This window comes from Nematostella vectensis, chromosome 15 (genome assembly GCF_932526225.1).
Source record: "Nematostella vectensis chromosome 15, jaNemVect1.1, whole genome shotgun sequence".
In the NCBI taxonomy this organism is placed as follows: Eukaryota; Metazoa; Cnidaria; class Anthozoa; order Actiniaria; family Edwardsiidae; genus Nematostella; species Nematostella vectensis.
Genome location: NC_064048.1, coordinates 11,015,621 through 11,032,722, shown reverse-complemented (window position 1 = coordinate 11,032,722; position 17,102 = coordinate 11,015,621). Strand labels below are relative to the sequence as shown.

Below are 17,102 nucleotides of genomic sequence, written 5' to 3'. Positions count from 1 at the left end.
ACCAGTCATTCTGCAGCCTATCCCTAGTCTTTTTAGTCATATACTCATTCTCTATCTGTCCCCTCCGGGCCGAGTTGAATGATGGGGTTAAGGCATCCTGTTCCTACCAGGCCTATAATACACAAAGGCATTCTACTTATACTCTATCTGTCCCCTCCAGGCCGAGTTGAATGAGTTGGAATCCCGTAGCGAGGTTTATCCTGAGACCCGTGCCTTTCTCAAGCTGATGGCTGCCCTGACAGACATCCCTGTCCCTACCGCACTGGGCGTCGGCTATCGCGTACCAGGGTTTGAGCCGTATCTAGTGTTCCTTAGAGACCAGGTGCTCCTCAAATTCAGCACAAGAGCATATAAAGACCCAACAGAAAAGGTGAAATTGCTTTTTAATGTTTACTACGTGCATTTTAGATCAAATAGTCCTTGTACAGTAGCAGTTGTCTCTGTGTGGTGTGTTGGATGTCTAACCAGCTTTTCCTGTAATTCTCCCAAGCTTAGACAGAGCTCATGATTCATATGCTTGACAGCATACGTGTATTTTACAGCAAAATCAGAAGAAGATTGTTGAGGCACTTTCCCAAGGAACTGGCTGTTATTGAAACTAGTTATCATCTTAAACCTGTTTTCCCTGTAGTGGCCTGTTAAACCAGTTATCTTAACCTGTTTTCCTGTAGTGGCAAGTGGCTTGTGGTGTGCTGGAGATCCTGTTCAAACTCTTGGATGCATACTCCCCTCAGCCAGGAGACTTTGTGGATCAGTTCATGGAGGGGAGGGGTGGGGAAAGGCATCTTGTCCCCAAACCAGCAGGATTCTCAATTATGGTACACATGATGAACGACACCCAGATGCTACAAATGGTAGGTGCTGAGGGTGTGACTGATGGTAGGTGGCAAGGGTGTGATGGGATAGTGACATTAAGTAAGAGCTCCCTTTTTTATTGCACTTCATTAACCTATATTAGGGGACCTAAAAATCAAGGCAAGCCCTTGATTGAGATATATTTAAAACTACCTTAGCAACATACCTCCAAATAAATCATGTGAGAACACAGTCTTGATTTACACAAACTGTGTAGCCAGGGAAATTCTGTTGGGCTCTGTTGAGCATTTCGTTGCCCCTCTGGTTCAGTGGAGCTCATGATGATGAGATAATGTTTCTTGCATCCTTATTGATTTTGGTTGGTTTACTTTACAAATCAGGGATTTACCCCGGTGTAAGAACCATCCCCACACGACACCTTTGTTTTCAGCTCTGCTTTTATTGTGATTCATTCTACCATTTGTTCTACCAAACAGAAGATGTTTGGGACTAAACTCACAGATTCTTACACCGGGAAAGAGCCCAAATCAGTTATCCATGCTAGTGCTTGTGGCACTGTAGGAAACACATACTGTTTAGTTGGAAACAAGCCTACTTGACACACATGGGGCTCCTTTTACGGGTAATTTTCAACTAAAATCAAAATTACACAATTGTTTCCCACCTTTTTCAATTTCACAATTATAAGGCTTTTACTGACTGATTGAATTTTACAAATGAATGAAGCCAAAGTTTACCATATATATATTTTTCAAATCTTCATACTCAGCAACTCATTCTGTGTTTTCCTCAGGTTCTTTCCATTATTGACCAAGCCTCAACAGCGTTAGACATGTTGACAGCAACATCAGGTAAGACAACAACAGCTGTTGATGACAACATCCGGTGAGTTGACAACACCATTACACATGTTGACAACAGCATCAGGTGAGAAAACAATGCCATTACACATGTTGGCAGCAACATTCGGTGGCTTACAGCACCATTAGACATGTTGACAACGACATAAGGAGAGACGAGAACATTGAGTTGACAGTAGCATTCGACATGTTGACAGCAACATTAGGCGAGACGAGAACATCAGAGATGACAATAGCATTTGACATGTTGACCGCAACATTAGGCGAGACGAGAACATCATAGATGACAATAGCATTTGACTGGTTGACCGCAACATTAGGCGAGACTAGAACATCAGAGATGACAGCACCATTAGACATGTTGATGGCACTATCATGTGATTTGATTTCACGTCTGGCTGTTTGAATGTCTTCACATTTTGCTGTTGCCATTTAAGTTTCATTTAGCTCATACTCTCTATTGTATTTTCAGAAGGAAAGGACGAACTTGAAAGAGCCACCTTGCTTTGCTTACGGGTGGTTGAGGTGACACTTGAGAGACAGGAGACCTTCATGGACATGCTACGAAGTGTGGTTCATGGCTCTGCCGTAATGGTGACACCACTGCAACACTTATTGATGACGGTCAACCCTGCCACTCAGAAGGCAGACTACCTGCTCAAAGTAACTAAGTGAGTTTCCTGACATTCCTGGAAAACAAGTGAAATTCAAATAAATTTCTAAAATGCTGTCAAAAAATGTCACAAAAGGCTATGTTCATTCCTTGAATACAACAATATCAGGAATAAAGCAAAAAGGTTATTTGAATTTCTGGGATTCAGTAAATAGAAAGTTGCACAAAATCCTTGAATTCCAAAATGTACAGAAAAAGTCACAAATTCCTGAAATACAGCAAAAGTATCATGAGTTTCTAAAATGAAGTAAAAAAAGGTCACGTTAATTTGTAAAATGCAGCAAAAAGATTACATGAATTAACGTGATTCAGGAAAACAATCACATGAACTCCAGAAATATAAGCCAAAGAGTTCTTGGAATAACACAAAAACGTGGCATAAATTCCTGGAATACATCAAAAAAATATGAATTCTTGGAATACCACAAAAATGTAACATGAATTCCTGCAATACAGCAAAAACGTTACATGAATTCCTGGAATACAGCAAAAAAGTTACGTGAATTCCTGGGATTGTTTGTTCTAGATACCTGACCCTGTCTCACATCAGCCCAGAGCTCAGTCTCTCTGCCATCAAGATCCTTTGCCAGGTCGGCCAGTCGCAGCCTGTGCAGTCACACCTGGTCGGGATCCTCACAGCAGACAAGGTACGTTTCTGAGAACCCTCCCTCCACAGAGGATCACAGCTTTGATTGATAGTAACTTCATAACTAGCTGGTGGTTGGTTTAGTGAAGTTCTCTTTGGTTAGTGAAGTTCTTGTTGGTTAGTGAAGTTCTTGTTGGTTAGTGAAGTTCTTGTTGGTTAGTGAAGTTCTTGTTGGTTAGTGAAGTTCTTGTTGGTTAGTGAAGTTCATATTGGTTAGTGAAGTCCAAGTTCATTGAATTGGTTTACTTTACAAAACTGTGGGCAGGTTGGTACTATATATTGCCCAAAGATGACTGTTGTTTTCACACTCTTTTAGAAAATTAGTTGGTTATGACACAAGGGATTACATGACTGATTATTTATTATATTTCAGGCAATGTCTCAGAAGATTCTCATAGGATTTGTTGATCACCTTGATATTGACGAGCCAGAGGAACAGCATACACGAGATATGCTAGAGATAGGGGAAGGTATGTTCATAGATTGGGGAAGGTATGTTCATAGATTGGGGAAGGTATGTTTCATAGATTGGGGAAGGTATGTTTCATAGATTGGGGAAGGTATGTTTCATAGATTGGGGAAGGTATGTTTCATAGATTGGGGAAGGTATGTTTCATAGATTGGGGGAGGGATGTTTAATAGTTTGGGGGAGGGATGTTCATAGATTGGGGGAGGGATGTTTAATAGTTTGGGGGAGGGATGTTCATAGATTGGGGAAGGGATGTTCATAGATTGGGGAAGGTATGTTTCATAGATTGGAGGAGGGATGTTCATAGATTGGGGAAGGTATGTTTCATAGATTGGGGAAGGTATGTTTCATAGATTGGAGGAGGGATGTTCATAGATTGGGGAAGGTATGTTCATAGATTGGGGAAGGTATGTTTCCTAGATTGGGGAAGGTATGTTCATAGATTGGGGAAGGTATGTTCATAAATTGGGGAAGGTATGTTTATAGATTGAGGAAGATATGTTCATATATTGGGAAAGGTATGTCCATAGATTGGGGAAGGTTTGTTCATAGATTGAGGAAGGTATGTTCATAGATTGGGAAAGGTATGTTCATAGATTGGGAAAGGTATGTTCATAGATTGGGGAAGGTATGTCCATAGATTGGGGAAAGTATGTTCATACATTGAGGAAGGTATGTTCATAGATTGGGGAAGGTATGTCCATAGATTGGGGAAAGTATGTTCATACATTGAGGAAGGTATGTTCATAGATTGGGGAAGGTATGTTCATAGATTGGGGAAGGTATGTTTCATAGATTGGGGGAGGGATGTTTCATAGATTGGGGGAGGGATGTTCATAGATTGAGGAAGATATGTTCATAGATTGGGAAAGGTATGTCCTTAGATTGGGGGAGGGATATTTAATAGATTGGGGGAGGGATGTTCATAGATTGGGTAAGGTATGTTTCATAGATTGTGGAAGGTATGTTTCATAGATTGGGGGAGGGATGTTCATAGATTGGGGAAGGTATGTTTCATAGATTGGAGGAGGGATGTTCATAGATTGGGGAAGGTATGTTCATAGATTGGGGAAGGTATGTTTCCTAGATTGGGGAAGGTATGTTCATAGATTGGGGAAGGTATGTTCATAGATTGGGGAAGGTATGTTCATAGATTGAGGAAGATATGTTCATAGATTGGGAAAGGTATGTCCATAGATTGGGGAAGGTATGTTTATAGATTGAGGAAGGTATGTTCATAGATTGGGAAAGGTATGTTCATAGATTGGGGAAGGTATGTTCATAGATTGGGAAAGGTATGTCCATAGATTGGGGAAGGTATGTCCATAGATTGGGGAAGGTATGTTCATAGATTGGGGAAGGTATGTTTCATAGATTGGGGAAGGTATGTTCATAGATTGGGGAAGGTATGTTTCATAGATTGGGAAAGGTATGTTCATAGATTGGGGAAGGTATGTTCATAGATTGGTGAAGGTGTGTTCATAGATTGAGGAAGGTATGCTGATAGATTGAGGAAGGTTTGTTCATAGATTCTGGTCTTATTCTATAAAGAGTACCTAGATGAGAAGTCCTACGATCCAACTCAGTTGCACAATGCTACGAGGCAGAACATTCTACAGCTCCTCTTATACTCCCTGGCCTTCCCGGCCCCAAACCTGGCGCACTTCCTTCTTGGCTTTGAGCTACGCAGGCCAGTGTCCAAGACAAATATCCAGTTGCCAGGTAATGACTACTACCTTTGACCTATTTACCAGATAAATCCTGAAAACTTTCCTTAATAACAATTACAAGATAATAAAAGTGTGTTTTCAGGATCCAATTTTACCAGGTAATAAAAGTACTGACAAGAATACCAATTACCTGTTATTGGGTAATAAAAGCACAGTCTATAATACAAGTGTTGGATTACCAGGTAGCAATTTTACCATGTAATAAAAGTATTGTAATAAAAAAAATGATTTCAGTGGTGAAAATTTAAGTTTTAAAAGATACTGTACTATTAAATGAAAAAGATCTATGGCAGATCTCATTTGTTACGATTCTGCATTCTGCCAGATCTCAGATTCATTTCCTTGCAATAGCAAGCATTCATTTAATCAGACACAGACCTATCCACCATCAACACGAAATGCTTGCAAGTATATGGGGATCTGAAAACGTCAGAGAAGCAGTCAAATGATTTCAAGACAATATTCAATGGGACAAACACAACCCACAATACAAAAAAGAGGAGAAAAAAGTAAAACACTCGCAAGAGCAATAAAAGAAAGGAAATGCGCCTAAGAAAAAATGTAGAAAGGGTGTATGACATCTGTGGGGAAGACTTGCCTAATTTTCTTTCATTTCCACCGAAGATTCAAAACAACTATAGTAGACATTGAAGGATTTCACAGATGACCGTTCAAAATGCGCCTAGTGTTGTTACAAACTTTTGCGCTAGGCAATGGATCTGCCAGCAGGATTGTCAACAATCTAAGAGCGCGCGTTCAAGACAAAGTATACCAAATCCTGTACCCGCAGGAGTAAACCAAAAACGAAAGTGCGGGAAAAGATGGCAAGAATAGCGATGAGGATGGCGAGGATAGAAGCGACGAGGATAGCGATGAGGATAGGAAGTGAAGGTAGTGAGGATGGGGATGAGGATGGCAAGTGGAGGCAAATGAGGATGGCAATGATAGCGATTAGGATGGCGAGGACGGCGATAGAGAGCTCATGAGGACCCCAGTAAAGAGTATTCTGTTTGAGTTGAGACAGTGCACATAGACTGACAAATGTTTTAAACTTTATTTTTGGTGACCCCCCCCTAATTTCGACCAGCCCCCCCTCCCTGATAAAAATGAACGGTCCCCTAATATTTTGTAAATGTTGGGAGTAAAGTGAGGGTCCTCCAAACAAGGTGTTAAAATAATTATCAAATGTACAGATAATAAAAGTTGTGTTTACTGTATCAAAGACTATATTTTATCATTCAAATGTCTCCTTACTGTATGATTTTCAGGTGTGCTTGGTGCCCCGAAGACTTGCCTTCATGCAATCGTGGACATACTAAACAGGGGTGTCGACAGCCATCATGGACCAACCAGTATCATCGATGCACCCCGCTTCTCCGCCCTAGCCTACAAACTCATCTACTGCCTTTGTGCCAACAAAGACACCTTCATGCCCACATTGCGGTTCTTAAGAACAAGTCATGACTTCCTGTACCAGCACCTACAACACCTGCCATTTAAACAAGTAGTTGCCATGGAGTCCAGCACTGACCTGGTCCCGCCCCTTTGTATAGCCAATCAGCAGTCATGGCTTTTGAGGATTGCTGCCATTGAGCTGAAAGTGACAGCTCAAAGCCGTCAGCGCTCTCACACACAGAGATTGCTTGGTAGGTTGGGGGGGGTTGTGTATCCTTTCAGTGGACTAGAATCAGCAGGTCCTCCAGTTAAGTAGACCGTCTCTCTGGTTCCTCCTACCTAACTTGGCTGTGGGTCTTGATTAAAGATATCTTAATCTTTTGTCTTCCTTTGGATGCCTTTGTCCCCAAGAGAGGGGGAAAGTGGTGTATATGACTTACATCAGGCCCCTACCCAGGGGGATGCAGGGGGTGCGAACACACCTCCCCACACACACACACACAATGGCTGAAGGTCGGCTTTCAGTTCTTAATAGATGTGCTATTTGTAGACAATATGAAACATAAGCTAGACCACTCTGGTATGTAGCCAAATCCGACAATAAACGTCCCGTGGAGATACTGCAAAGGCATAAAAAATCCTTTTTTCTCTAGGGTGGCCAGATTTTTATCAGAGTAGACTTGAGACGCCTCTATTCAACTGTTTGATGAGATTGGTTGAATTAGACATTCCATACATTTTCATTGTTCACAGACTTACTTAGCCCCCCTTGCAGGCGTTTTTAGGTAGGCGTTGCTTGCTAGGCTAAGTCTTACTAGTTGCATTGTAAAGTTATAATATTGTTAAGCTGCAAGGTATGTAAGGTATGTGTTAAGTTATAATCCTGTGGTGATCATGCGACAAGAGTAAGTAAAATTTATGGAATGTCTATTCCATACTTCATATTCCATATTTCAACCAATCACATCAAACAGTTGAATAGAAAGTCTATATGTGTCAGGCAAGTCATCTGCTGTGAGTCATGTGGTTATGAGAGTTTTGTTAAAAATACTGATGTTTGGTACATAAACCAAGCCTTAGTTTTAATGTAGTGGTGATCATGTTTCAAAGGACTGCTGTTGAATGAGCCCTCGACGCTTGGCTTACTGAATGCCTCCCAGATGACTGACATTGTCCCACACCCAGACGATGACCTATCGGCAACGAACATAAGTCTTTATCAGACGGCACTGTATGCTGAGCCAACACCAAACCAGCAGCCAGGCCGGCGAAAAATCCTGAGCATCCTAGACTCTGTTGATTTCTCTCAAGACTTCCCTCCACAGCTACAGGTGTGTTTTGGAATACCAGGTATCTACGTAAACATGGAGAGCTCGTTGCAAACAAGGGACAATTCGACCAAATCAGAGAGGAGTTTCGTTGTTTGTCATTTCTAAATCAATATACCAAAAAACCTCTGTTCCCAACGCCCTTGTTTTTACAGACAATTTGCAATCATTTTACATAGCTTTACAAAATACAGCCATTAACATATGTTTTCTATTTCTTCTGATTTGACAGACAATTTACAATCATTGCTCAAACTTTTTATAGTTTCACAAGACAGTTCATTGTGATTTTACAGACAAATCTATAGTCACTCACAGTCCACATTAATTTTACAACATTTCATAACTTTACAGACAATTCCCAGTGATTTTACAAACATTTTACTATATCACAGAAAAGTTAAAACCATTTTACAGACATTTTACAATATCGTGATTGTGATAACCCATTTGACAAACTCTCTGTGTTGTTGTAGCTGAACTATTTCGACCCTGGGGTGATGGAGCGAGTGATTGCATCATGTGAGCTCAAGTCAGAAGAGACTGGGGTCCAGTATTGCAACATTCGGGAACTCAACAGACTCTTACGCAACGAGATTAGCAATGCCCAGGGCCCCAATGCCGCCGGACAGAAGAACTTCCTATTTCAGGTTAGAGAGAAAGCATTTGAAATTGCTTTTTTAATAACTAATTTGGAATAGCTGTACAATCAAAACTTTTCTTTATTGTTACTTTATTATTACTTTATTGGTATTTCAATTGATGGCATGAATTAACATTAAAGCATTTTGATATTTAGGTGTGATATTTTCATGTTGATGAGTATGAAAACTATTTGAAGGCAAATTGGAAAGTGACAGCAGGAAACAATGGAATTTGATCCATAATTCAATAGCAGCTCATAAGGATGCGTTGTCGTGGTCTGGTTTTCCACCAGACCACAACATGAAAACTCCAATTTTCATTTTCAGTTTAGGACGTATATGCTTTTAGCTTTGTCCTAGCTGTCGTTGTCATCCCTGCTTAAGGACCCTATTGATGCGTCTTCAACACACAGTGCATGACAAGAGAATCAATTCTTCTGAATTATGCATTGATTGGTTTTCCCACAGGAGGTTAAGGACATCCTTAGCAATGTTGTACAGCGAAACATGGTACGCGAGAGCCTGCAGGCGAAAAAGGATGCCTTTGAGTCATGGCGCCAGGTGATTGAGGTGGCATTAGCGACATGCCCAGGGGATATCCTGCTGCAAGATGTCAAGCAAGCTGTGATTCTAGAAACTCTACAAGACTTGCTAATGAAGGTAACTTTCTCAAAAGCAAAAAAAAAAAAAACATTAAGTAATAAAGTGGGTACTCCTTGAACGATATGCAAAGCTTTAAATTTGTAATTATTAAAAAATCCACACATATTTTAGGTGTCATTTTTTACTGGTTGCTCTGTTGCAGTTAGCACTAATTTTGATGTTCTAAATGGGTGGGAATTTTTGTGCGATTGAATTGCAGAGAAAGCTGCTGAATTTGTGTTGTTAAAAGCGGCTGGATTGAAACGAAATGAATTCAAGTGTGATTAAATTTGAAGTTTGTCCTCCCATTTACCCAGCAAAAATGCTGCTAATTTCATGCTTACTATACTACTGATCTGAGACCACTACTACTGTACGGAATAAAGATGCCAAGGCACCCTGCTAACCTATCTTATCTTTTCCTTTTGCTTAGATAGCACAAGAGGATGCCCTACAAGAACTGACGTCACCCGTCTCTGGCGTCATCATGATGCTGATGACACATCTTCGACACTGCACTAACCGCGGCAACATGACCACACCCACAAGCACCTTACACACCTCTACTCAAGACAGGTCCTTTGCCGTCAGCCGAGGTAATGTCCCCTCAGGGCCCCTGTTCGCTGTCCTGAGGGGCATTATTGAGGTGGTGCTGAGGTCTGGTGGGGGTCTTCAGCGCGTGAGGGCTAACCTTTACACTGCCCTGCTGTATTTCATGCAGATTGTCCAAAAACCTGACGACCCAAAGGATACAGGTACAATCTCATTCTTATTGCCTAGATGTGAATCTATTTCTGAAAGGTTCACATAGATCCCCTGACTCCCTTCAATAGAGACCTTAAAGAAGACAAGCAGCTATTTACATTAGCTAGTTCTACAAATTTGTAATCAAATATTTTTAATAAAAAGTATCTTGGCCGACATTTGTTAACATGCGTGGTGTTATTTGTAGGTGTTCTTGAGGGCGTACTGTCTCAGCCTGGTCAATCATGGGATCTAGGGACACTCTCTGTTCTGTCGAGTTATGGGGAGCCCTTCATGGAGATGCTTTGTCGGGATGCTTGCGATGGACATGATATCGGACGGGTAATGTGATAGACACAATATAGGACGGGTAATGTGGTGGATATTAAATCGGGTAGTAAGGTCATAGACATTATATCGGATGGGTAAGGTGATAGACACTATATGTGTCGGGTAATTTGATGGACATTATATCGGACGGGTAATGTGATAGACATTATATCAGACAGGTAAGTTGATAGACATGATATTAAACGGGTACAGTGTTAGAAAATATATCGGACAGTTATGGTGATGGACATGATATCAGAAGCAAAACTTGCATTTACTGATTGTAACAAGATGGACTCGATATGGCTGAGCAAGGTTCCATCAAAATAATACACGTTATATTTTTTCTCAGATGCTGGCATTTTCTCTTCTCAATGCTATCGTCAACGTCGACTGGCAGAAGCGATGGCTGACATACTTCTCCATGAAGGGCTTCCTGGCCACGATAGTCGAGGGGCTCTCCCAAGAGGATGAGGCCCTGCAGACCATGCTATACCCCTCCCCAGGGTCCCTCAAGGCTCTGTATGTGTACGAGTCCAAGATGTCCCTGTTGACGTGTATTGCTCAGTCCCAGGAGGGGGCCCAGGCCCTGATGCATGCTGGACTACTAGCTAGGCTTGCTGAGTGCAGCTTTCTTGATCAGGTAAACAGGGTTGTTGATCAGATAAATAGTGTGTTGATCAGATAAACATGGTTGTTGATCATGTAAACAGGGTTGACAATCAGATAAAAAGTATTGATTAGGTGAACAGTGTTGTTGATCAGGTAAACAGGGTTGTTGATCAAGCAAACATGTTTGTTGATAAGGTTAAACATGGTTGTTGATTATGTAAACAGGGTTGGCAATCAGATAAAAAGTGTTGGTTAGGTGAACAGTATTGTTGATCTGGTTAACAATGTGATTATCAGGTAAACAGTGTTGATGATCAGGTGAACAGTATTGTTGATCAGGGAAACAGATTGTTGATCAGGGAAACAGATTGTTGATCAGGGAAACAGATTGTTGATCAGGGAAACAGATTGTTGATCAGGGAAACAGTGTTCTAAGTCTGGTTAACAGTGTTGTAAACAGTGTTGTTGATCAGGTAAACAGGGTTGGCAATCAGATAAAAAGTGTTGATTAGGTGAACAGTATTTTTGATCTGGTAAACAATGTGATTATCGGGTAAACAGTGTTGATGATCAGGTAAACAGTGTTTTAAATCTGGCAAACATTGTTGATTGGGTAAACAGTGCTTTTGATCTAGTAAACAGTGTTTTGACCACGAAAACAGGGTTGTAAATCAGGTAAACAGTGTGTTGATCAGGTAAACAGGGTTGTCAATTTAGTAAACAACCAGTTAATCATGAAAACAAGGTTGGCTATCAGATAAACAGTGTTGTTAATTTGGTGAAAAATGTTGTTAATCAGGTAAACTATGTGTTGATCCGGTAAACAGTATTGTAAATCAGGAAACAGTGTTTTTATCAGGTGAACAGATTGTTGATAAGTTAAAAATTTGTGTTGGTCATGTAAACAACCGGTTGTCAATCATACAAACAATTTGAAACTGACTTTTATTTTCTCTCTCTACAGAGACCCGAGTACGAGTTTCATAGCAGCATGAATGGCTATGGTGACGAGGACTCGTTTGTGCCGTCCGTCATGGACCGGTATCGACAGCTGCTGTTACCAGCTCTTCAAGTCATTAGCACAATCCTGGCCTCACTTGGGCCACAACACAGGGAGGCATCCATGAAGGTAGGCATTGTATTAAAGATAATCAATCAGGCTACCCTGTATTTTTGTTAACGTTTACATTATTTACAAGTAATATTACAAAGTAGCCATTCAAATACATAACTTCGTCGTTGCCATATCAAATTTAAGAACGCCAAAGGGATTGCCGATAAGCCGATGCAAATCTAGAGCTGTGGGATGACCAAATGGCGGCCAATAGAGCCCCTTCTAAGAATGTAACCTACTCACACAGTACACACGTTATAACAGCAGAATTAAGCGCAGACTAAGATCATATATTAATCAAAATTAATACCCGAAACCATGCATTCTCCTTGTGGTTACGTTCATCTGTCTGTAATATTCTTTGGCTACTTAGTATGCTGTGAAGCCACGATCTTGTTTTCCCATCCTAGGTGCTGGGTGTGGTGGTGTCACACGCCGATGTGTTCACAAGCATCCTCCAGGACCGCACACCCGTACACACGCCCTCCTCCCTACAGGAGCTTGCTCTCATTACAGGGATCATTTGTAACGCTGCTCTCACAGAGACTAGGTAAGGACTGCTCTTATCAATGAAATCATCTTCAACACTACGGTAACAGAGACTCTAGGTAAGGGCTGTTCTTATCAATGAAATCATCTTCAACACTACGGTAACAGAGACTACTACGGTAACAGAGTAGAGTGTTGTCATCAATGGAATCATCTTCAACACTACGGTAACAGAGACTCTGGGTAAGGGCTGTTCTTATCAATGAAATCATCTTCAACACTACGGTAACACAGACTAGTTAAGGGCTGTTCTTATCAATGAAATCATCTTCAACACTACGGTAACAGAGACTACTACGGTAACAGAGTAGAGTGTTGTCATCAATGGAATCATCTTCAACACTACGGTAAGAGAGACTCTAGGTAAGGGCTGTTCTTATCAATGAAATCATCTTCAACACTACGGTAACAGAGACTAAGTAGAGTGTTGTCATCAATGGAATCATCTTCAACACTACGGTAACAGAGACTACTACGGTAACAGAGTAGAGTGTTCTCATCAATGGAATCATCTTCAACACTACGGTAACAGAGCCAAGGTAAGGAATGCTCTTATCAATGGAATCATCTTCAACACTAGGTAACAGAGACTAAGTAGAGTGTTGTCATCAATGGAATCATCTGCAACACTACGGTAACAGAGACAAGGTAAGGACTGCTCTTATCATTGGAATCATCTGCAACACTACGGTAACAGAGACAAGGTAAGGACTGCTCTTATCAATGGAATCATCTTCAACACTACGGTAACAGAGACTAAGTAGAGTGTTGTCATCAATGGAATCATCTGCAACACTACGGTAACAGAGACTAGGTAAGGAATGCTCTTATCAATGAAATCATCTTCAACACTACGGCAACAGAGACTACTACGGTAACAGAGTAGAGTGTTGTCATCAATGGAATCATCTTCAACACTACGGTAACAGAGACTAGGTAAGGACTGCTCTTATCAATGGAATCATCTTCAACACGAGGTAACAGAGACTAAGTAGAGTGTTGTCATCAATGGAATCATCTTCAACACTACGGTCACAGAGACAAGGTAAGGGCTGTTCTTTATCAATGAAATCATCTTCAACACTGCGCTCAGAAAGGAAACTTTACTGCCATTGAGCGTTACTGACGTTGTGTGACTGATAAATTGTCTGATTGTGCGACTAGTTGCGTGACTGATTGTGTCAGTGATTCCTTGAATTATTGCATGGCTGAACGTTTGATTGGTTGCATGACTAGCTGCATGATGATTGCTTGCGTAACAGTATTGTGTGACTGATTGTGTGACTATATGCGGCCTGCAGTGTTCTTGACGAGGATACAATCCTCGAAGATGAGATCAAGTTGCGTGGACCGCTGGCCAGGATTCAGAGGCTCATGCTGGCGCTACTTCCCAAATACTGCTCCAGCGAGAACTGGGACAAGGTGAGCATGGTCCCAGCGGCAAGTCTGCTGTATGGCATAAACTGCAGGCTCAGCCTTTTTTAAAGATACCCTTGCCACCTACACCCTTAGTCAGTGTTTTCATTCAAATTTGAAATAATTTGGAAGGCTTTTGCTGCTCGTTATTGCGTTTTCGGTTAATTTTTGTTTATTCCTGAGTATGTAGTCTAGGTAAGTTAATTGGAATTCATCGCCAAGTGCTAAAATGTTATTAGGGACCCACGAAGACGGCAGAAAACAATGAAATTTGATTCAAATTTGAATAGCAGCACGTGAACATGCGTTTTGTCTGATAAATTTCAGCCTTTGTCCACCAAACTACGACGTGAAAATTTCAAATTTCACGGTCAATTGAGGACGCGGACGTTTGTACAGTTAACTCCTTCAACTACGTTCGCTACAGTAGAAATGATGTCCTTAGTATATTATTATCTGTCTCTGGCTATATTGTTCTGCTAATTTTATTCCAATAAATTGAAATTGATGGTCAAACGCGAGCGCATCTCTTTCGATCCCAAATCTTGGACTTGAAACTTGGACCACTGATTGGTGAAGGCTCAAGTCTTTGATTCCCTCAAGAGTCTTAGATTTTGAGAAATCCTGTTTTTCCAGGTTATCAAAACGGTCGCCGCACAGAACTCCCCCCATCAAGGCCCAAGCAGCAAACTCAGTCCCGTAGCCATGGAAACAGCAGAGATGCTCCACCGGATCTGCTGCAATGTGATTGGCTACTGCAGAACAATAGTCAGCTCTTCAGGTTTGTTGAATGAGATGGCGTCAGTTGATCATTGTTCATATGGGGGTATTTAGGTAGCAAGCTTCTGTTATAGATACTGAACTTGTTCGCGAAGGGAGAAAGAACTCACGTGGAGTAGCGAAGAGATGACTTGAAAAAGGTTCAATTGATCAAGCAGCCATAAGATGAGCCTCTAGGTGGGGAGGGGGATATATATAATATATAACATTGCAGATGGAGATGCAGACACCCTCTCAACCTTTTGCTGATGTCAAAAGAAGTACTAAATACTGGGCTGATGTCAAAAGAAGTACTAAATACTAGGAAATTTTCGCCATGAAACGTATTTTGAATGTCCAAATCTGAGTAGAGAATCCATATAATATTCGGCTCTATGCTAAATTGTTAAATTGTCTTGTTAAAGGATTGTTGTATTATAGATTGTTGTATTCTGGATCATTGACAGTAAAGGATAACTATCTCGAACTTTACTTACAACAGGCTCGGCCAAGTGTAATATCCACGTGGTGTTTGGTCCAAGTATGGCCGATATCCTGACCAGGGACACACACCGGACAAGGACAGACAGTACGTATCTTATTAGATATCTCAAACATTTACGATCTGCGATTTTGATTTGATTTCAATATCAATGATTTACTGTACTATTCTTCATATTGTGATAGTCATCTTATTTTTTCTTGTTTGTATTTCAAAATACAATGTTTATTTATTTATTGATTTAAGTCTGTTATTGAGATAACATTATTTGATTAAAAAAATCCTAGTTTGAATAAAAGAAAAGAATGGATAAATGCCTTATGCTTCTTGGTAGTGCCGCTTGGTTCCCATTGAAACAGTGCTCATTTCCTGTTTGTGTTGGTTGCCAGGTTACCGTGCAGCCGCTGTGCATACGCACCGCCCTCCCAGCCTGGGTGTTCTAGTGACCGTCATCAAGGGGTGCGCTGACCAGATGGGCCGTGCCGTGGACGTGTACAAACAGACAAGCCTCAAGCAGCAGAACATGGCAGAACTCACCGGGGAAGAACTGCGAGAGGTACGCCAACATAATAATTTTCGCGATGGTTACGCAAGAACATGGCAATAAATAGCGTACTCAGTTCTCCAGTGGAACGTGGGTAGGGAACGGCACAGCCTGCCAGCCCTATCGCTCGGGTTGTACCGCTAGCCTCCCCTCCCTAAGCAAAGCTGTTTCAGCTGTTCCAGCTTGGCTTAGGCCGCTGGCAAAATATTATTCCCATGCCTTTCTCAAACTGACTATGAATGGGAGTGTCGTGACCCAAAATGTGCTGCTGCTATTGTGTGACCAAGTGTACGTTGCTTCTTACTTTTCAGCTGAGCCAGCTACAGGCGACTGCTGCACCCACTGACAAGATGTCCACGGGTCAACGGCAACAGCTTGCTTACAAATGCTTGACACAGATCGTGGACTTCAAACAACAGGAAATCTACACCCATCTTTGTATCCTTGTTGTCATGAAAACCCTTGCAGTCGACACACCCAACTTCGAGAAAGCATAAATTTCTATTGGCTGATTTGGGAAAGCTGTTTTCTATATTTACTATTGAAATTGGCAAATAACGAATAAAAGGTGTGTATCTAAACAAGGGGCAGGGAACTATTGGATGGCGCTTCAGACGATATTAAAACTATATTAAATATAGTAGCAGATGCCATAAATTGATAGGTTCCTTGACTGGAGCACAGATATCATCGAGAGCTCCCTCTTTATTTTATGGCGACACTTGGATTACTTTTATCTTCGGTGCATTCCGTCAGACGAAGAAAACACCCTACTAAACCAGGGGCAGGCGTCAACTCGGATGAGGCGACTACAAGGTAAACTACCCCCTCCCCCTCCTCCCAACCCCCATATGGAACACACCCTACTAAACCAGGGCCAGGCGTAAACCCGGATGAGACCGCTACAAGGTAAACTACCACTTCCCCTCCCCTCCCAACCCCCATATGGAACACACCCTATTAAGCCGGGGGCAGGCAGCGACCATGATGAGGCGGCTACTAGGTAAACAATCCCCTTCCCCTCCCAAACTTAACCAGGGCGAGTGTCAACTAGGATAAGGCGGCTACAAGTTAAACTGCCCCCTCTTCCTCTCAATGCCCAAACCCCTCATGAAACACACCAAACATAACCAGGGCGACCTGTACCAGGACGAGGAGGCTACAGGATAAGATATGCCCCGTCCCTCTCCTAATTTGAAGGCGAGAGCACAAAACAAGATTCCACCAAACTTATCTTATTAGCCGCCATTTTATCATCCTTGCGAAACACCAAGTGTGAAATTCCTTTAGATGATTTGTACCCAAATTTTGAATGAAAACGATAACAAC

At 41.6% G+C, this 17,102-nt stretch overlaps 1 protein-coding gene across 2 annotated transcripts in view; it reads left to right on the top strand.

Moving 5' to 3' along the window:
• Positions 1–17,102, top strand: part of LOC5502346 (nuclear pore complex protein Nup205) — a 38,079-nt gene that overhangs the window by 15,570 nt on the left and 5,407 nt on the right. The window contains exons 12-33 of one of the 2 annotated variants that reach the window (XM_048722662.1): positions 161–370; positions 672–854; positions 1,610–1,667; positions 2,152–2,347; positions 2,876–2,996; positions 3,369–3,465; positions 5,016–5,186; positions 6,463–6,840; positions 7,700–7,920; positions 8,394–8,567; positions 9,030–9,221; positions 9,637–9,958; positions 10,156–10,289; positions 10,630–10,920; positions 11,854–12,018; positions 12,414–12,553; positions 13,854–13,974; positions 14,605–14,749; positions 15,230–15,316; positions 15,619–15,785; positions 16,085–16,211; positions 16,458–16,589. In XM_048722662.1, the coding sequence (XP_048578619.1) occupies positions 161–370; positions 672–854; positions 1,610–1,667; positions 2,152–2,347; positions 2,876–2,996; positions 3,369–3,465; positions 5,016–5,186; positions 6,463–6,840; positions 7,700–7,920; positions 8,394–8,567; positions 9,030–9,221; positions 9,637–9,958; positions 10,156–10,289; positions 10,630–10,920; positions 11,854–12,018; positions 12,414–12,553; positions 13,854–13,974; positions 14,605–14,749; positions 15,230–15,316; positions 15,619–15,785; positions 16,085–16,211; positions 16,458–16,589 (3,832 nt within the window). Of the gene's footprint in view, positions 1–160; positions 371–671; positions 855–1,609; positions 1,668–2,148; positions 2,348–2,875; positions 2,997–3,368; positions 3,466–5,015; positions 5,187–6,462; positions 6,841–7,699; positions 7,921–8,393; positions 8,568–9,029; positions 9,222–9,636; positions 9,959–10,155; positions 10,290–10,629; positions 10,921–11,853; positions 12,019–12,413; positions 12,554–13,853; positions 13,975–14,604; positions 14,750–15,229; positions 15,317–15,618; positions 15,786–16,084; positions 16,212–16,457; positions 16,590–17,102 lie in introns of both variants that reach the window. The other variant, XM_048722661.1, reaches the window with a different exon arrangement.